The sequence below is a fragment of the Acipenser ruthenus genome, chromosome 39 (genome assembly GCF_902713425.1).
Source record: "Acipenser ruthenus chromosome 39, fAciRut3.2 maternal haplotype, whole genome shotgun sequence".
Taxonomy (NCBI): domain Eukaryota; kingdom Metazoa; phylum Chordata; class Actinopteri; order Acipenseriformes; family Acipenseridae; genus Acipenser; species Acipenser ruthenus.
This window is the reverse complement of record NC_081227.1, coordinates 5,761,292-5,783,056: the sequence shown is the minus strand read 5'-3', so window position 1 is coordinate 5,783,056 and position 21,765 is coordinate 5,761,292. Positions and strand designations below refer to the sequence as shown.

General features: G+C 45.3%; 1 protein-coding gene across 2 annotated transcripts; it reads right to left on the bottom strand.

Moving 5' to 3' along the window:
* Positions 1-1,823: 1,823 nt before the first annotated feature.
* Positions 1,824-19,306, bottom strand: LOC131707269 (phospholipid transfer protein C2CD2L-like). 2 transcript variants are annotated; one of them, XM_059009597.1, is made up of 14 exons: positions 17,748-19,306; positions 11,199-11,294; positions 10,916-11,035; positions 10,548-10,655; positions 10,186-10,299; positions 9,543-9,660; positions 8,949-9,069; positions 8,400-8,464; positions 7,632-7,756; positions 7,128-7,299; positions 6,520-6,618; positions 5,740-5,873; positions 5,205-5,469; positions 1,824-4,789 (listed from the first exon to the last, which is right to left on the bottom strand). In XM_059009597.1, exons 1-14 carry the CDS (start codon positions 18,132-18,134, stop codon positions 4,563-4,565), a joined length of 2,151 nt encoding a protein of 716 aa, XP_058865580.1. In that variant the 5' UTR covers positions 18,135-19,306; the 3' UTR covers positions 1,824-4,562. The 2 variants fall into 2 exon arrangements, with proteins under 2 accessions (XP_058865580.1, XP_058865581.1); XM_059009598.1 differs by lacking the exon at positions 1,824-4,789 and having other exon boundaries at positions 5,328-5,469; positions 5,740-5,935.
* Positions 19,307-21,765: the final 2,459 nt, after the last annotated feature.

Genomic DNA, 21,765 nt, shown 5'->3' with positions numbered 1-21,765 from the left:
GGCAGCTACTTTGATTTAGATCGTCTCAAGAATGAGTTTGGTGTCATCTTCAGAGATGATCAGTTTCAGAACCGTTCTGTCAGCGACATCCTGCTTTTAATCAATGAAACTGGGCTCACTGAGGTGCTGGCTGAAGTGTACCGCTTTTTCTGCTTAATTGCCACTATACCAGCAACAGCAGTGTGTGAAGAAAGAAGCTCCTCTTGCCTTGAGCGCATCAAGGCATACTTGAGGAGCACCGTGGAGCAGGGTCATCTCCATGCGAGGGCCACAATATCCATTGAAACAAAACTGCTGTCTTTCCTGGAGAGGCAACCCGACTGGTACGATAATGTGATTGCACGCTTTGCTTCAAAAACAGAAAGACGGATTGATCTCAGCTATAAATAGAGTACGGTTACATCTCTTTTAATGGACGTCTCCTGCCACGGCATGACAAACTGCCTCTGTTAGTTTTGAATGAATGATTTTGTGATCTTGTATTTGCGTCTTTATAGAATGTTCCACGCTGGTGTCAATGACTTGTAGAACTAAATAATGATTTTAAGGTTCTGATTTGCCAATTCATTATATAAACTTGCATCCGCAATTCTGTACGTTGTGTATTGTTTAAAAGCGCCAATGTTGCTTTTTTCTATTGATGGGGCTATATTTTACATAGCGACTGCAGCACAATTATTCCCCAAAGTGATATCAAGTGAAGTGAAAATCTGAGTATGACTGATAAATGTGATTTATATTAACCAGAGAAGCAAAGTGTGGGGACACAGTTGATTAAGTGGAGACAGACTTAAGACAGACTAGGGAAGGAGACCCTTCTTCACACAGAGAGTGGGGAGGGGATGGAATGGGTTACCAAGCCATGCTGCTGATGCTGAATCACTGGGATCCTCGAAGACCCGACTGGACAAAGTTTTGAGATCAATCAGCGTCTAGGAACCGGATGAGCCTTGATGGGCTGAATAGCCTCCTCTGGTTCATACATTTTCATCATGCTCAGCAACCTATCCCCATTGACTCCTGTTATAGATTATACATGATGTAGATGTTTACACCTGTAATGCAAGCAGATAATGATCCATTTCCTTCCAAATACACATGTATTTTTAAATTGTATTTTATAATAAGTTAACAAGTGAAAGCCATCACATTAATTTAAACCTGATTCCAGACATTTACAAAGGTGTACAATATATATTTTGTATCATTGCATTCTTGTATAATAATAATAATAATAATAATAATATTTCCATAAAATTACAAACTACTACAGTATTCAGGAGAGGAGGGCTCAGAATAGCAGGTAGGAGGATTCACCAGCCAGCACACCAGGGCACTAGTGCAATGAAGGTACTATTTAGTGCAGGTAAATCACCAGTCACTGCAAGTAAGGTACATGTAGCCAGTGCAATTACACCACTAACCATATATTGAAGTTACTAAACTGCAGGTAAATAGGTTGTGTGACCCAGTACTTGGAGAGCTCAGGGGCTGGGAACCAGTGCATCTTAGTGGTAAAGTAAATAGAGCTGGGGACTGGAAGGCATTGTGTTCATAGTGATAAGACCTGAGGAGTGGCACAGGAGTTAGAGAACTGGGAGGTAAGCAGCATGGTCTAGTGGTTATATAGCTGATAGACTGGGAGGTAAGTAGCATGGTCGAGTGGTTATAGAGCTGAGGGACTTGGAGGTAAGCAGAGTGGCCTAGTGGTTTGATCCAGGGGCCCGGGAGCATATTAGTGGTAAAGTGGTTAGAGTTGGTGACTGGAAGGCATTGTAGCCATCGTGATTAGACCTGAGGAGTGGTACAGGGGTTAGAGGTGGGGACTGGGAGGTCAGCAGCGTGGTCTAGTGCTTTTGAGCTGATGGACTAGGAGGCATCATGGCCTAGTGATTACAGAGCTTAAGGACTGGGAGGTAAGCAGTGTGGCCGAGCGATTGGAACTGGGAGAAGGAAGAAAGTGTGGTCTCTTCCGCAGCTCCACTTTATGCATCATATAGAAACAAAGACACACTGGAAAGGAGCATTTGGAACATTCAGTACCTCTTGAACCCCCCTGAAACATTGCAAAGCTGTATAAACAGTTTGTACGATATCCAGTTCCCTCATTTCAGAGGAGCTACCCAGTACCTTCAGAAATGAATTTCCAGCATCGCCACCCGCATTCATCATCCCCGTTTAAATAATCATACAACTTAAAGCGCATTCATTCCATTGACATAGACTGTGTTTCTTCCTGATTATCAATTTAAGGTTTACAATCGACTCCTCCTCACTTGTACCATGCGTCACAAGATGAGTGAGTCTGTCCTTTCCGGCGATATCTACTGCACTAGGAAATTTCCCCTATTTATTCACACCCCCTGGAAAGAGTTGCTATAAAATCAGACTGCGGTATTGTCAATGTCACAGTCCAATATTAAAGGATAAAGATTGTGTCACAGGGCCCAGTGGTCCTTTACCAACAGCTCTGTAGAAGGACCTCGTTCATCTCTTACTGATCTTTCCAAACAGAATGCATAAAAAATACAAAAGCAACACAGTGTACGTCCCCCAAAATTGACACTGGGTTTTCAACCCATCATCCCAGCTTTGGTTACCTCTGGAAGGAGTACAGAGTCTTGTCCTGTTTGTTTATTATTGATGATTTGTAGTTTGTGTTCCCTTGCGGGTGCTGGGTGGCTCAGTCGATAGCGCAGATGCCCTCCCAGGAGGAACCAGGTTCAAATCCAGGTCAGATCAGGACATGGTTTTGCTTCACAGAACGAGGTGGGAGTGTAGAAAGGTTTTATTTTACATGGCATGCTTCAGATGGGGGGCGTTTACCTGGGGGAGCTCTCGAGCTGCTCCAGGAAGAGCGAACGTCTTTTCATTCTGGATATCAGACTGCTGGCAGGCAAGCCCGAGACTTTCTGATGATCAAACGCTTCTGTGTACAGTAGACTCTCGCAAACCTACCTGTATCATCTATATAGCTTTTAATGAAAGGTTTACTATATATACTGGAAATACTACAGGAAACTAAATCAATTGAATGATAAACGTTTCAACTAGACATGGCATTTTGTAGTATGGTACAGATTACGGTCAGTGACTCGCTGATCTGAAAAGGGTCTGTTCCTCGCAAGTTCAGATAAGCGAGAGTCTATTGCATTAGGACAGACCCCATCATCACAAAATCCTGGGCTTGCCGTTAGTCTGATATTAATGACGGATCGCTGGAACAAACTTGTCATTCAGAAAAAACTAGGAGGAGGAGCTGGGGAGCACCATCCGTACCACTGTCTGTATGGGGGGGCAGGGTCCTGAAACCATCATCAAACAGCTTCCTTGTACTGTGTGAATATCTTCTCTCCCTCTGCTCATTGCAGGCATGAGGACACTGAAGAAAGCGCAAACGACTCCTGTTACAACACCCTCCCCCCATCGACAGTTAAACTGCAGTGAAAGTGCAGCAAAGCGAGGCAGACTAGTGCTTCAGTATATACTGGTGATTGCAGGCGTATTCTCTATAGCCACAGTGACACAGTGCTGTTCTGGTATGGTTAACTGCAGTTGCACGGACCTTTCTACAGTGAAGTGTGTGTTTTGTTTTTTAAAAGTGCACTAAATGATGCATTTTTCACTTTATTAAGAACAGCAGCCGTTCCCTCACTCAGGATATTAACAGCAGGTCGAGTGCAGTGAAAATGCATAAGGGTAGGGATGAAAAAAATAAAGAGAAACAGTGAAGTAAGTGTGTGTGTGTGTGTGTGTGTGTGCGTGCGTGCGTGCGTGCGTGCGTGTGTGTACAGTTTGGATGTGACCTTGCTTTTAAACTTCTTTTTGCAGTTCAGCATTCAAACACAAGGTGGCACATTTGCTGTTGAAAAAAAACAAGTGCTGTTCTGAATCCTATCAGGGAAACTACAGTACTTATATAAACTCCCTTTTCTGGCATAGCCATTAGATGCACTTTGCCTAAAGCTGAAAGGTAAAACTAATAGAAAATAAGTCATGCAGAGCAACACCTCGGCTTGTGCCTTCTCCAGTGTACTGTTTCCCTTTGTATTGAAAACAGTGAATTAGTGATACAGGAAAACATAGGATTTACAATTTATCATCAACATAGTACTAAAATACTGAATTGTTAAATAACGAGTGAATGCTGAAGAAGGCACCTGCCGAAACACTTCAAGGATGTGAATGAGTCAACTATTGCATAGCAATTTCATCCATTCCAAGTTTTACTGCGAGATTGATTATCCACAGTGTATAGGTAGCAAGCTCAGCTTAAACTCATAGTAAAATCAGGAATGGATCAAACTCCTGTGCAGTGGGAGTCTTAGTTCCACCCCTGCTACCTGACTTATAATTTTACCTTACAGTTCTGATTGTTGTATAGTTTTCCAATTAAGCGTTTTGAAATTACGAATGCCCTTTCACTGCAGTTAAAACTACAACAGTTTGTTTTTTTAAACACATGCCTGGTTCTTGCATTGCCCTGCCCGGCTCCCCTGCTCCCCTGCTCCCTGACTCCCCGGCTCCCCTGCTCCCCTGCTCCCCGTACTCTCTCCTCCTCCTCAGTTCTCACTCCCCTCCGCTCCTCCGTTCGCGCTGGCCTTGCCCTTGGATTTGGAGCGGAAGGAGAAGCGCTTGATGAGGCGTCTAGAGAAACTCCCAGATTTCTTGCGCACAGCCGAGCCGTTTGCAACGTTGGAGACGTCCTCGTGTGATTGGCTGCATCCCGGGTCCTTCTGGCGATGGCGGCGACGGAACAGGAGCTTTGTTCCGCTGCGCAGGAACCCGACTGGAGCAGGAGAGAGCAGAGAGGGAGAGTATGTGAGAGGGGGAATGGGGATAGGGAGAGAGAGTGAGACAGAGAGGAAAGAGTGTGAGAGAGGGGGAGGGAGAGGAAGAGGGAGAAATAGAGATCAAGTTAATTTAAGGACTCCTGTGTATACACCCAAGTTATTTTTGGTGTGCCGAGTAAGGCACTAGCCAAAACGCTTGTCTACTTGACTTGGTTTCTTAGGAGTAAAACCACGGTGCAGTCTATACTTATATAACCAGATCAATTACCATCACACACTGATGCGCGACACCAACAGTACAGCGCTCAGTTCACCCATTCAGACCCCCGAAACATGGCATCAGTCTGGTAGCGGAGTTTGCACATTGCCCATCACAGCCTCTCTGCCCTGCTGTATCAGGAGGGTCCCTACCTTTGTGGTCCTTGAGGCTGCGTGTCTCAAGCGCCCCAGTCGAGCCCGTCTCAGACTCCACGTCGTCCACGGAGGGCCTCTCCGAGATGTCGGACTGCGTGGTCTCGTCCGTGTCCTGCTGCAGTGCACCCTGGGAGCCGGTGGGGCGTGGCGGCTCTGCGTGGCTGGTGGGACCGGAGGCTCCACAGGGCTCCCCCTGCAGGGCAGCGTCCATCGCTGCAGCGTAGCCAATTGAGACAGACGTGTCGTCCTCCGCTATCGGCACCTGCACCCCATGATACAAAATCAACGCATCAGAATCGGCGTCTGTGTATCTCTGTGCATATGCATAAATAAACACTGTTTTCATCTGTACATGCATGCAGTGTTCTCTGTTTATTCTGCTAGCTGACTTGCACATCAGGAAAAGGCAACATATTGAAAACAGTGAATGTGAATAAGGCGTTTATGGTGATCCACACTTGGTTAATGTGTTCTGCATTCACACACTGAACAGCTAGTGAAGTCCATGCTTGTAAGCTCACAGCACACTCACCTTGGAGACCCCTGAGATGATGAGGGTGCTCCTCTTGGTGGGGGTCTTCTTCGCTGCCTTGCTCGCCGACTCGGTGAGCTGTCGGATCGCCGTCTCTGCCACCGGGTCCAGCCCATTCGAGAGCTGACTCTCTGCTGTAGGTCACAAACACCCAGAGCTGTCACCAACGCCAAGGCCGGGCGCACAGCTGCCTTCCCTTAGAAACGATTACTTGTTTCACTTGTTTGGGAATGCCTGGTTTGAATCGGCTCCCAGAGGTGAAAGCTGACACACTATTTTTGCACAGTATTGTCTGCAGGTTTACCATGCGTTTCCCAATGATTTTACTACGCATTACAATACCTACAATGCTACGAAATATTAAATAAAGCAAAACACAACTAAACTGCATGTCACATCTATCTTGATACAGTATGTATTTGTATGTATGTATTTGTTTGTATCAAAATGCAGGATTTCAGATCATCTGCACACTGTTTAATGACAATAATGCACGACTCTGAGGAACATCAAAGGTCCGTATCATTCAGTTGTCTTTAGTGGCAACAGCTACTTTCACACCTGGAGCGGTGACTTATCTGTATCTATTAAGAAATAATAAAAGAATGAAAGTCTTTAAGTGTCTTCAATTATTCTCATTTTGAAACAACTAACAAACCAGAATGCTGCGTTTTGGCTCTTATTTACTGACGGGAGAAGAAAACGTAAACTTGTGTGTTTTTGAAGGACGCCCCCCTCTCCCACTAAAGTGCGTTGGTACTGGTGTTGCTGGTGACTCACTGCTGGTGGTGGGGGTGACCCCGTCCTGGTAGTCCCCTGGTTTCAGCGTGGGCCTCCGCTCTGTCACCTCCACCTTGGAGGGTGAGCGTGAGGGTGAGTCTGCAAGAAAACAGCACAGGAGGAGCAGTCGAGGCGCTGCTGGCGAGATGAGGTCTGCGGGAACAACTCGCTGAACTCTTGCTGTGTTTAAGAAGCGCTTTTACTTGAAGTTCAGTGTCTAGGAACAATTACAACTGGCTCTCTAATCCGAACCCGGGTAGTCTGTACTCTTTGGAATGTGATCTGTAATCTGAACTCGTAATGAAATGGATGGGGACAGCTGCTGTAGAAAACGAACTTCAACATCAGGGGTCCGAAAAACATTTCCAGCGGTCTCTATACTTTTTATTCATTGTTTTTTGTAATGAAAAATAAGTGCCGAAACGGACCGAGAAAGTATTCTGGAATACTCAAATTGTATTTATTTAATAAAAACACCTGTTTAAATAATAAAAAAAAAACACTCTCTAAATAAAGTGTTTTCTGCGCATTATCTGTAGCCGATGCCCTGACTATATTAATCTGGAGTCTGGACTCTGGAAAGCTACACCTCTGTGTTCTGGTCTTACCGAGTTTGCGGTCCACCTTGGGGCGGGACTGGATGGTGGTCACAGTGGTAACGATGGTGCCGTCCGGCATGACAGTTCGGTCCCTCTCTACCTTCTTGGTGGGGGTGAGGGAGGTCAACGCTGAGCCTGGGGGATGAGTCTCGTGGGGGTCTGCAGGCTCCAGGTACCCCAGCTAACAGACAGACAGGCAGACAGGAGAGGAGCGCTAAACAATCAAGTTTCTAATCATAACAATGTTGCCCATCTGACCACTGGCGAAAACAAGCTCAGTCCAGAACAAAATTCAATTTTATCAATTGGTCAGCAAGGTGGGTTAACAGGAATACATGTTCAGCACTGGGATCTTCAGCAATAACACTGTCCAATATTTAGAACGACAAAATACTAGCAGATCTTATTCACTTTATCACAAAGAGGTAAAGGATTCGATTTTGAAGTCTTGGTTAGCACTCCTTTAAATCCAAATGCATTTCCAGCAGGATTGCTGGTGACCTCCACACGTACCTCCAGGGAGACAGTCCCGGCAGATACCCCTCTTCCTGCTGCAGGACACAGAGACAAGACCTGCCGGCCGAGGGGGAGGCCCCTGGGGGGGTCCAGAGGGATAGTAGCCTGGCCAGGCAGGGGCTCTACAGAGAGAGAAGCACAGAGAGACACTGCAGTCAAACCAGGGCTCAGACCAGGAGAGACCCAGAGAGACACTGCAGTCAAACCAGGACTCAGACCAGGAGAGAAGCACAGAGAGACACTGCAGTCAAACCAGGACTCAGACCAGGAGAGAAGCACAGAGAGACACTGCAGTCAAACCAGGGCTCAGACCAGGAGAGACCCAGAGAGACACTGCAGTCAAACCAGGACTCAGACCAGGAGAGACCCAGAGAGACACTGCAGTCAAACCAGGACTCAGACCAGGAGAGAAGCACAGAGAGACACTGCAGTCAAACCAGGGCTCAGACCAGGAGAGAGGCATAGATAGACACTGCAGTCAAACCAGGACAGTCAGCTTCCAAACAGATAGACATCTGGCTCGGGAAAGTGCTTCAATGACATTGCTTGTGTGTTTATGTGCATTTGACAGTAGGTATGTGTACGTCTTTATTTATTCATTATTAAACAGGATAAGTAATTGCAACCCATGCATTCATGCAGTATACATTTACACAGTATAGCTTGCTGGTCCAACTCAGCCAAAGGACTGTTTTAGAGTGGGATCCTTACCCTGCAGTTCAGTAAAACAAACTAGTGTTTGTGTGAAGGAGTGAAATGACATACGTTCTCCTTGACTGGTTCTCTCCACAAGACTCAGCTTCAGCTCCTTGGTCCTCAATCCCAGCTCCCTGAAACAGCAGAACAAGCCAGTCAGTGACAAGGCTTGTCGTTTAATTGCACTCAGTCCACTCAAGGCATTCTTAAAAGTGGTCTGTATAGACAGCTGGCACATCGCAGGCAGATGTGCTTATGTTTGTGTGCATATGAATATACAAACTAACTTGTTTATTTACTTCCATTCACGAACCATCAGATACAGAGCTAAGTGACAGCCCTGCCATTACTCTGCACATTACCAATGAGCACTAGTCTAAACTCTAACCAATCCCTGTTGGCGTCGGGTACTGGCAGGCAGTACGACAGCTTCAGAGCTCTGCAGGTGCCCTTCAACACCCTTATTCAGCACTGGGCTTCCACACCACCACACGCATTTCACTTGTGATCTGAGCCGGATCGGATCTCCAGCTTCCAGAAACAAAAAGGCACTGAAAGTAATCTAGCCCTGCATGTGATCAGCTTGTCTATGAAGACAGAAGATGGTGTCGGTCTCACAGCAGGATCTCCTCTCTCCAGTCCAGCTCAGAGCTGGGGTTCCGTGGAGCCGGCAGGAACTGGGTCCTCTTGATCTGAGAGGGGTTGTCAAGCTCCAGCACACAGCACAGCTCTCCTCGACCTGAGAAAATACATGTATCAAAATGAAGATCTTTATTATATCTAACTGGACATTTACTAATAATCTATCTATGTACGGAATCATAATCCGTTTCTCTAGACGTGCGCGTTAACTTAATATCTTATTTAAAAAAAAAGGAAAAATGAAAACCGAGAAATGCATGCAATCAGGTCAGCCCTGTTAGAAGAACCACTTTCTGTGTGCCTCAGAATGCAAGTGCTTGTGTGTGTCTGGATGTGTACAAACGTGCACATGTGACCAGGGTATAGTGTATATAATATACACAGACTTCCACTGATTAATGCTTGCAGCCAGTCCAGCTGTGAGTGCTGGCTCTATGAGACACAGCATGCCTCCTCTGTGTCTCCCTGTCCATTCAGAGCACCCTCCTCCTCCCGAGGGCTGGCCCCTGTATAACAGCACAGCAGTAAAGAAGGCGCAGTACAGCTGTGAGTGTCTATGGAATGCCTCACCTCCTTTCTTTGTCGTGCTGATATTAGAAGCTTTCAGCTGTCGAACCTGCAGCCTGTGTCCTGGGACCCCCCCTCGGGAAGGGGAGGGCAGCCCCCTGACCAGCCTCTCTCCTGGGACCTGGGAGAGTGGGGAGGTATGGGAGAGAGCACAGCAAACATCTCACTTGGTTGCAAGGTGCTCAATAAATTAAATTGAACATTTAAGGCAATACGAAACGCTGCTTCAATAAGGCATGACACATTTCATTTATTTAATTAGCTCACCTTTATAAACTGGTAGAATCTGCAAAGAAATCTTGCTTTTCTCATGGTTACACAATGCATTTGCCTTAGTTTACCAGTCTGCCATGTTTATTAATATGCTCTACCATACCTCTGCGCATTACAATGTTTGCCTATGCTTTAGCAAGGCCCTTGGGCCCCATATGGCTGATTGATCTCCACAATATGGGTCTTTTGAGTTGAAGGCTTTGGCAGAAGCAAGTCTGAATTTAAAAAGAAACTGTGAAACATGCAGTACTGAAGCAGTGTGTAGTGTTTTTATTTATTTTTTTAATCGCTCTTTCTTTAGAAACTCCCTGATCATCCCTGCTGTAACGCTCTTTGAGCACGCTGGCGTGTCTGTGGAGGGTCAGGCTCTCACCACACTGCTGGACTCGCTGGACTGCAGGTTGATGATCATGGCTGGCTGGGTGCTCACGAGCGTGTCTTCCACCAGCTCCCTGATAGTGCCGACATCCACCTTCTCATCACTCCCCTGCAAAACAACGCACGCAGCTGAGGGCTGACCAGCTGCTGTCTCGTCTGTGATCTCTATACACCGTTTCTATGTAACATCAATGATTTGAATTGGATTCTATTTTAGTTGTAATGAAAGTTTACTCTTTTTTTTTTCAATGCCATGGCGTGTCTGAGGCTCCTCCAATGCCTGGATGTTTGAGTGAAAATGAGCAACGGTATTAAAACAGTGGCCCCATCGGGTTACAGCAAAGAGGCCTCACTCACCGCTCTCTGCAGCAGTCGCGGGGTGACAGTCAAGCCCAGCAGGGGGCGCTCTGAGAAAGTCCAGGACACCAGCAGCCCCTCCTGCAGCTCCTCCAGGCAGATCTCCAACTGCAGGGGCAGGGGAGGGGAGACAGGATTAAGAAGCCTACAGAAATCACTAAAAAAACACAGCATTGACCTAATACATTTTCTAACCTTTACTACTAGAGCGCTCTGCAGTGCTGAGTGGAGTTCTCTTTCCTATACTACTAGAGCGCTCTGCAGTGTTGAGTTATCTTTCCTAGACTTGCATACAGGCCTGCAGTGTTGACAGAGTTAATGATTTTTTCTTATAGATTTTATATCCTGCCATGCAATGTTCCTATTACCTGAGCCTCCAAGGGTTCCATGGCAACCTGGTACGTATCCATGGAAACAGCAGCTGGTGATTGTTGAGTGACAGTCACTGGAAATGTCACCATGTCAGCTGTGAAGTGACACTGGAGAACCTGTGTGTGTGAGAGAGAGAAAGAGAGCGAGATGTGTGAGGGGGGACAGAGAGGAGAGGGAGAGGACAGGGAGGAGAGAGAATGCGGAGTGACGGGGGGGAAGTGTGAGGGAGAGGTAGTGGGGAGCGAGAGAGCGTTAACCACTGCACCCTCAGATACTCACCATGGTGTTCTTCGATTGGTCCGTGCAGGTCACATGACTGATGCTGGCGGAGGCGGGGAGCTGTGGATTGTCCTCAAAGGTGATCTGAATGGAGCTCTGAGGAAACAAGAAACACAGACCTGTAGGAAACTACTGCTGGGACGCATATGGGAAAATTCGTTGCTGGAAATGCATGTAATCACTCATAAGACAGGATTCAGAAACTAGGCACTTACCCCAACCTGTTCACAAATGATGCACTAATGATGTCTGAAATAAATACGACTCACTTCACTGCACAGAAGAGGGGTAGAGATGAGAAACGCGGGTCCAGTCGATGACACTCGCCCCTGTGGAGCTCAGGGCTCTGATTAAAGGCAGATCGATACAGGCCCTAGCAAGCTGCCAGAGGGGACTGTGCTGCACAGAGTCTACTCTGAGGACATCAACTCATTGCACTGCAACACTGGAAACAGCACAAGGGAAAATAACAACTCAGCAGTTAACTGGCCCCAGTCTCCACTGTGCAGTTTTGCAGATTCTGTGTGTGACTTTTTGTCCACACAAGACATTCCTTGTAAAAGTTTACCACTGTATTTATGCAGTTTTACCATTGGAAATACTATGCATTTACCACAGTTTACCCTGGTTTGCCAGGTTTACCATACCTCTCTGTGCTATACAATGCTTCCCTATGCTTTACCAGACCTCTCTGTGCTTTACAATGCTTCCCTGTGCTTTACCAGACCTCTCTGTGCTTTACAATGCTTCCCTATGCTTTACCAGAACTCTCTGTGCTTTACAATGCCTCTCTATGCTTTACCAGACCTCTCTGTGCTTTACAATGCTTCCCTGTGCTTTACCAGACCTCTCTGTGCTTTACAATGCTTCCCTATGCTTTACCAGACCTCTCTGTGCTTTACAATGCTTCCCTATGCTTTACCATACCTCTCTATGCTTTACAATGCTTCCCTATGCTTTACCACACCTCTCTGTGCTTTACAATGCCTCCCTATGCTTTACCACACCTCTCTGTGCTTTACAATGCCTCCCTATGCTTTACCAGGCCTCTCTGTGCTTCACAATGCTTCCCTATGCTTTACCATACCTCTCTGTGCTTTACAATGCTTCCCTATGCTTTACCATACCTCTCTGTGCTTTACAATGCTTCCCTGTGCTTTACCACACCTCAATATTATTATTATTATTATTATTTGTTTATTTAGCAGACGCCTTTATCCAAGGCGACTTACAGAGACTAGGGTGTGTGAACTATGCATCAGCTGCAGAGTCACTTACAATTACGTCTCACCTGAAAGACGGAGCACAAGGAGGTTAAGTGACTTGCTTTTAATATGGTAAGCTTTTATAAGAGAACTGTTCAGATATATTAGGGTTATCTATTGAAAAACTCTCTACATAATTCAGATGTTCCACCCAACAGTTTTCAGCGTAACTGAAAACTACAAGCGCCGAGAATAATTTTCATTTATGTACAGTGCGTAGATATAATCATATTCAATTGGAATTAGAGCGCTTTGCATTGATAATATTATATATATATATATATATATATATATATATATATATATATATATATATATAGGAAGGTGTCATTACTTCTGGGCACCTCTGCATATACAATGCATGCTTTTCATATATGATCCATAAGGGGAAGCAAAGGCAGGCATGACACAACACAGGAGACAGGGCAGAGTATGGGAGATGCATACATCAGTAAAGACAGGCAGTGGGGCTGAATCTGAACAGGGTGTTCACATGTAAGTGGCTTCGGTTTATTCAAGGAAACACCAAAGAGACTGGCACAGCCATGCTTGCTTATCAGCAGATTAGCAGCGGTCATTTTCAGTCCGTCGTATTTGTAAAGGAGATTGGCCTCTCAACAGGCTGACACCAACAACAATAAAATATAGTGTATATAGAGCACTTGAAGTAAAGCCAATGTTTTGCACTTAGCTCAATGCAAATCATCCTGCAGGTAAAAAGCAGAGCTGTAAACACAGCCAAGACCAAACTCCAGAAAATGACGTAATTAGACTTGTGCTGACAAGGAAACATGCTGTGCTGTAGTGATTTATTATCTGTGTACCTTTAATGACATCTAAATAAAATGAATAAACAAGCTGACAAACAGATCCATTGGTGACAGCTGGACTGTCTGTTAGCGTGCAGCGTGGTAGACGCTAGCTGAGTTTGCATGAGCACGAGTAGGAAGCCAATTTCCATGGAAAGTGACATTTGCAAAAAATGGAAATCAGGCAGCATTTCATTCAGGAAACCGGAAAAAAAAACAAATCAGTTCATCCCACACAATTAGCTTACACCAACAACAACAGCCATGATTCTGATATTGAGCCCTTTACACAAACCAACCCATGTTAACACTGCCATTACCAGCACCTTAATAATAATAATGAGCACAAAACACTCCATTCTCAGCTCTCCAGCGCTGTCATTACCAGCACCTTAATAATAATGAGCACGTGTCTAAACACTCCATTCTCAGCTCTCCAGTGCTGTCATTACCAGCACCTTAATAATAATGAGCACGAGTCTAAACACTCCATTCTCAGCTCTCCAGCGCTGTCATCACCAGCACCTTAATAATAATGAGCACGTGTCTAAACACTCCATTCTCAGCTCTCCAGTGCTGTCATTACCAGCACCTTAATAATAATGAGCACGAGTCTAAACACTCCATTCTCAGCTCTCCAGCGCTGTCATTACCAGCACCTTAATAATAATGAGCACGTGTCTAAACACTCCATTCTCAGCTCTCCAGCGCTGTCATTACCAGCACCTTAATAATAATGAGCACTAGTCTAAACACTCCATTCTCTGTCTCTCTATATCTCCTTGTGTGTGTGTGTGTGTGTGTGTGTGTGTGAGTTTCTTTCTTAGTGTGGGTATATTTCAGTGCACTTATGCGTGTCTCTGTGCTTGTGTGTGTGTGTGTGTGTGTGCGTGTGCGTGTGTGTGCGCGTGCGTGTGTGCGTGTGCGTGTGTGTGGACAGCACCCTTCTTTTCCCAACGCCACGCGTCAGCCAGCTGTACCAGAACCTTCTGCCAAATCCCTGGATTACTGGGACGGAAAGCTTCTTACCTCGGAAATCACTGCCTGTTTGTTTTAAGAGCTGGCCTGGAAACCAGTGCTAATACTAACACAGCGAGGGAGCTCACAGCTGCACCACACAAACCGAACCGGGAAATACAAACAAAATCATCATAATTAAAACCAACACCACAAACAGATACTCTCCAACAAACAGATGAAGAAATGTACAGCGTTTTAACACAATCAGACAATCCTGAAATAAGTACCCTGATTGAACTCCCAGCAACTGCTGGTGAGGTGCTGTCGAACAAGAGTTGGGATCTGGCACACACATTTATATATATGCTTGGGTCTGCGGAATCACTGATGCCAACGGACAGATGTTCACAGCAATCAAAACAAGAAGCACATTTACTCCTGCAGTAGCTCAGTGGTTTGATAAAGAAAGCGCTGGGCTGCAGTGTGGAAGGCAGGAGGTTTGAGGAGCTCAGTGGTTTGATAAAGAAAGCGCTGGGCTGCAGTGTGGAAGGCAGGGGGTTTGAGTAGCTCAGTGGTTAGATAAAGAAAGCGCTGGGCTGCAGTGTGGAAGGCAGGGGGTTTGAGGAGCTCAGTGGTTAGATAAAGAAAGCGCTGGGCTGCAGTGTGGAAGGCAGGAGGTTTGAGGAGCTCAGTGGTTAGATAAAGAAAGCGCTGGGCTGCAGTGTGGAAGGCAGGAGGTTTGAGGAGCTCAGTGGTTAGATAAAGAAAGCGCTGGGCTGCAGTGTGGAAGGCAGGGGGTTTGAGGAGCTCAGTGGTTAGATAAAGAAAGCGCTGGGCTGCAGTGTGGAAGGCAGGGGGTTTCAGGAGCTCAGTGGTTTGATAAAGAAAGCGCTGGGCTGCAGTGTGGAAGGCAGGAGGTTTGAGGAGCTCAGTGGTTAGATAAAGAAAGCGCTGGGCTGCAGTGTGGAAGGCAGGAGGTTTGAGGAGCTCAGTGGTTAGATAAAGAAAGCGCTGGGCTGCAGTGTGGAAGGCAGGGGGTTTGAGGAGCTCAGTGGTTAGATAAAGAAAGCGCTGGGCTGCAGTGTGGAAGGCAGTGGGTTTGAGGAGCTCAGTGGTTAGATAAAGAAAGCGCTGGGCTGCAGTGTGGAAGGCAGGAGGTTTGAGGAGCTCAGTGGTTAGATAAAGAAAGTGCTGGGCTACAGTGTGGAAGGGCATGCAGGTATGTCAATAACAGGTATCCATAGCTGTTTCACTCATTCCAAGTTTTACTATGAACTTGAATAGCCACAGTGTGTGGGTGTGTGGGTGTGGGTGTGTGTGTGTATGGGTGTGGGTGTGGGTATGTGTGTGTGGGTGTGGGTGTGTGTGTGTGGGGGGGGGGTGGGGGGAGGTGTTGTTTGAGGTTTCATGTCTCAGCGCTCGTTTTTTATGTTTTATTTTTAAACAGTTTGTTCTCTCTGGGAGGTGGTAGCCAGTGTTTAAAGACTCCGGGGGTTCACAGCTGTGTGGGAGAGTGACTGACAAATGAAAGAGCAGAGTGCTCATTATTCAGGAGAGCTGTCACTGGAGACAGACAGGCAGGCAAACCCCCTGGAGGAGACCGGGGGGAGAGGGGCAGAGGGAGGGAACAGCAAGTGTGGGAGGGGTAAGTAAATGGAGGACAAAAACACAAATTCTAATGAAGGCACAAACAAATATAAAGCAAGGATGGAAATAAGACTCCCATTGCATAGCGGTTTGATCCATTCCAGGTTTTACTAGTTTAAGAAGACTCCCCTATGTTTGTTATCTACACACTGTGGCTAATCAAGCTTGCAGTAAAACCTGTGCATTAGGAGTCTTATTCCCATCCCTGTAAAGTCAATATTTATAAAAGTGCAGCAGCGGTCTGACTATCTGAATAAAATAAGCAGCATGCCCTAGCAGATGGATCTATTTTTTGTCCACATTATTATACTACCAGTTTGCTTCCACGGCCATGTGTATATGATAACGTTTTTCCAACTTAACAGAGAGGACAGAAGCGTTTCTGACATTTTTGCTCCAGGCAGTCGGAACACACAAATCAAACTGCTTGTTGAGCTTGTGGGAGCATGGCGTGCAGGCAGTGACCCCCTGGTCACCCCCCTGCCCTCATGCAGTTACACTAACTAGCCTGGAGGGGGCTGTGCGGAGACGTGGAGCACCATCCACAGCTCAGCACTGATCCTATCCCCACCGGCCACCGCTGTGCACTGGAGAAACAATTCCCCACTGGTGGACCATAAATATCTTTCTTGCATTTTTCTTTTAATTAGTCTATCAGTCACAAGCTCAGGTCAGTCCGTCTAACTCATAATCAAACTGGAATGGCTCAAACTGCTCTGAAATGCAGAGATAGAAATAAGACTCCTATTGCATAGCAGGTTCACCCATTCCAGGTTTTACTATAAGCCTGATTAGCTAGTGTATAGGTTACAAGCTCAGGTGTGTCTTATTAAACTCCTTGTAAAAACCGGGAATGGATCAAACCGCTATGCAATGGGAGTCTTATTTCCATCCCCTGCAATGCTGGTTTATATTACTGGCCTTGGACTAAACCCTTTCTCTCTCTGCAGAGACAACCGCTGAAGAGAAATGCAGCTACTGGTTTATCTCATGTGCACAGTGGTCTGTCTCTGCTGCCCTGCACCCAAAGATCACTTTTAAAAGAGAAGACTACAAAAAAGAGAAGAAATTCACAGCTAATAAAGCAGATCTGCCTTAGGGCCCGTTAACTGGATAGCACAATGAAATACCACTCCAGCACAGGACCTGCGTGTGTGTGTGTGTGAGTGTGTGTGTGTGTGTGTCAGTGTGTGGGTGTGTGTGAGTGGGTGTCCTCCCATCCTTGTCTGCCTGCAATGCAAGTGTTACACAACAACCACACACAGAGCACACGATCACTGCCCCCTCCTCTGCAACCCCACAACACAAGCTACACCTACGCATGCAACGCACACACTGACACACTGTCATGTTGTGCTATTATAAACACGCTCAATGTGCTTCTCCATGCACCCACACACTCAGCACCACATTCCACACACATACACACAGACGAGTGAACTGTACCAACAAGCACGCACCCCCTGACGTAGGTAACCCTGCTGAAAACCCCAGCCCCTGGTGGTAAACTGGTGAGCCGCTGGGAACTGGAATTAATACAGGCTGGCCTCTTACTGGGAACCCAGCAGGGATATAAAATCCCAGACCAGTTTTTCAGCAAGTAGATTCATTTAGGAAATTAATTAATTTACAAACTGTACTTTACAGTAAAGGGATTTATAACGCACATGGTATAAATATATATATATATATATATATATATAATTCTTATACGAGCTTAACCATCTTCTCCACCAGTAGGACCAATTGAAAAACCAGTGACCTCACAGCACGGACCAGTACACACCAGTCATGGTCGTCCCGCCCCTCAAACACTACTGGTAGTAATGAAGGCATGTATCATCTCACAACCCCCAAATAAAACTCACCCCGTTCCGGCAGGCTTGCTCATTGAGCGCTCGAACCCAAGTGCGCTGCCAGCTCTCCCTGAACGACTTGAAGGCGAACAGCGAAGACAGCAGCCCCTTCACCCCGGCCTCGGGTTCCCCTCCAGCAGCGCCTCCTCCTCCTCTTCCTCCTCCTTCCCGGCCGAACCCCAGCTTCAGTAAAGAACCCCATACCCCCAGGGTCTGCTGATGCGAGGGGAAGGTCCCGGGTCCGGCTGCCGAACCGCAGGTGTTCGGCTCTTTCCGACCGCGGCGGCGAACGATTCCGATCGAGTACTGCACGAGCCAGGTCAGAACCGTGAGCAGAGAGGCGAAGAAGAGAGCGACCAGAAACAGCCAGCTGAAATCCTTCAAAACAAGCCCGGCCATTCTTAATGTGCAAGTATCGTATATTACTAGTATTATTATCACAATAATTACGACTGGGACGAGAGTTCCTCTTCACAGAAGCTAAGAGTCAGCAAAACATTAATTTCTTCTTCTGTGTTGCTATGAAGTACCGCAATCGCATGCCGTTATATTAACACAGCCTATAATATACATAATTATAATGGCTCTTGTTATTTCAATAACAGCAATAACAGCACACGCGTCACTGGTTTAACAGGATGTTGCACTTGTATGCGGGTCTTGCTGTCTGTGCGGCCCATGATGAGGTGCAGCGAACAAAATACAAGATAAATACATACATCATTGAAGTAAAAACGATTTATATATGCTTGTGCATTAATCAGTAAACATGATTTATTAGTATTATTGTTTTCAAAGAGACCGCTGTTCTGTGTAATAATGCAACAAAATAATAATGCTGCCTATTTATTTATTTCTGCTGTTACGTCTCCTCCGGTGACACGGTGCAGGTAGTCGTGCTGTATTCAAAGCCAGCATTGCATTGTCCTGGGTAAGCTGGATCCAGGTCGTCGTGTTTATTTCTCAACTGGTGTGCAAAAAAACCAAACGATTTTCGACCACAGTTGCACTTGTAGTCGCTTTCTCCTTCAGCCCCGTTGGGAGTGAATGCATGGTCTCTTCACACCACCACGCACCACCGGTGTAAACTACATGCAGCAGCGGTAAAGAGCTGACAGTATTAACGACAGAAAGATAAACCTCCCTCCCCTGCTAGTCCACAATACTCCTTTCAGAAAGATCAAGCGCCCTCGTCGAGACTGCGTTGGCTTACATTGTAGCTGTTCATTTGTTACCGGCTTCTGTCATTCACACAAGCCGCGGGCTTCACCGTCCTGTGACACTCCATTGCACTACGACAACTTATCGCTTAATATTGTTTATTATTAAGATGATTGGTGACGTAGAATTTTTTTGTCTTTGCGTCAGACTTCAAGATTATAAAAAGCATAAACAACGACATGCATTTATTAATAATAAGCAGCAGCAGCAAGGTGTGACGATGGAAGAATTAGCCAGTATTTATTTCCCACCTTCTGTTTGAAAAGGAAATTATATATCATTCTCCACCAGCAATGGCATAATACTGACTTCTCTGACGGCAGAGCTCCCCCAGAATTCACAGCGCCTCGGCGTGTGCAGCAGTGCGCAGGAGCCGAGCTGTCACTCTTAAAGGCGCAGGCAGCCTTTTCTGAAACACTCGTCAGTGTCCTGGAGTATAAACCAGGAGCGCCATTTCAGCTGTGTGTTTGCAGATAAAATAAAAAATAAACATCAGTTTATCACGGGAGCTATGATAATACAATTACCAACATAACATGACAAACAGCCAACTTTTACATCTAGACCCAAAACTTTATTTTTAGGAGATGATATAGTAAGATATTGCTGATCTCGTAGCCTTGACGTATCATCCTTGGAGTCTGAACACGGATATCAGTCACACAGTTCGATGCATGGCGCACTATTCTTAGTAGAGACAATTTGTTTTATAAAATACAATCTACTTCCCCCGTGCAATGGTTGTTTTTGTAAACTTCTCGTCATGCCCCAAATTGAAGCATTTCAGTTCATCCATGCAAGCTCACCTCCCCCATTGGGTAAGTAATGTCATTTCTAACTAGTCTGCAGTAACACAGGTCAGTATATTTTTATTGGTGGAAGGGGTACCCCAGAGTCTGAGAGCCGCTGCTATAGAGGGTGTTGTCTGGTTTAAAAAGTTCTCTTGATAGGACATCTTATATTCTGCATGGCTTCCATCATATCCAGGGGTTACAGTTTTGTTCAATGGCTTTCAGCACCCCCACTGTAAAAATGGTTCTAGCGCCTCTGTACTTTCTGGATAACACACTGAGATGCAAACACAGTAATGTCGGTGACATTTCATTGTCAACTCTCTTCTATTTTAAATTAACTGTTAAGTGCTGATTGGATTAAAAACCTGGACCGGACCACTGGGCGTCACCAAGGACCAGAGATGAGAGACCCTGCCTTAAGCAAAGACATATAGCAAGCTGGAAAGTCTCACTCTTCGACCTGGAAGTCTCTCTTTGGGGTAGTCAACCCTTGGCATGTATGAATTTGTCAAATAAAGTGTTCTATAATATACCAGTACAACGCAGCAGTGTGGAGTAGTGGTTAGGGCTCTGGACTCTTCACCGTTCGTGGGTTCAATCCCAGGTGGGGGGACACTGCTGCTGTACCCTTGAGCAAGGTACTTTACCTAGATTGCTCCAGTAAAAACCCAACTGTATAAATGGGTAATTGTATTTAAAAATAATGTGGTATCTTGTAACAATTGTAAGTTGCCCTGGATAAGCGCGACTGCTAAGAAATAAATAACAACAAAATGAAACGGAGAGCAATGCTTAGGATTTGTCTAATAACTACTATATTTTATTATTTATTAATATAAACTATATATATATATATATATAGGTGTGTGTGTGTGTGTGTGTGTGTGTGTGTGTGTGTGTGTGTGTTAAAGGGAAGTGATATAAAGATATAAATAATAATAATAATAATAATAATAATAATAATAATAATGTCATTTTTATATAGCGCTTTTCATGCAAGCATTCCAGAGCGCTTTACAAAAGAAACATACAAAATCCTGTGTCTAAGATATAATCCAGCTACAAATAAAGAGACCCAAACAAATACGTTTTCAAACAGGATTTAAAAGATTCAGTTGTGCTCGCATCCCTGATAGGAATCGGGAGCAAGTTCCAAAGACAGAGTTCAAACGAACTTTAGGGACTGTCAGAAGATTAGCATCTTCCGATCTCAGGGAACGGCCAGGGGCGTCTGAGGTCAGCAGAGCTTCAAGATAAGAAGGTCCAAGACCATGCAAAGCCTTATAGGTAATAAGAAGAACTTAAAAAAATAATAATAAATAATAATAATAATAATAATAATAATAATAATAATAATAATAATAATAATAATAGCATCAGTAATAAAACAACCTAATGAGATGCATGCAGTAATCGTGCTAAAGACCCATTTGAGTGAATGGCTTTTTGAATCAATCCCACCCACACCTCCACCTCCTTGACCATCCTCCAATACTGAAACACGGGGAGGTCAGGAAGGAGCGCCGCGTCAGTGAAACAGAACAGAGATCCCGCAAGCGTGAGGCGCCATCTAATGGTTAAATGTTGAAATACATTTTTTTAAAAATGTTCCTACAGCAGCGTTTGTCACCAGTCTTTCTGTTTAACGATTTACTGGAAGCGGCACAGAAAACAACATCTGCCAAGGGGGAGCTAGATAAGACAGGACGTGAGTTATCTGAAGGGTAGGATCCCCGGTCACCCGCCTCATCTCCTAGGACACATATTACAAACACAAGCAACCAGCAAACAGCATTACTGCATGCTGTTAACTGCACGAATGCACAGAGCACGGCAGTAACCCATACAGAGTCTGGATTAAAAAACTACCCTGTCGGCATATTAGTGGCAAATTATATTTATAATATGAAACTAAACGTAATTTAGGACTAAAAGAAAAATGTGAAACTGTGGTAATTACAGAAATTGCCATTATAGGAGTTTTTTTAACCTTATTATTACAACGCAGAAGAAAA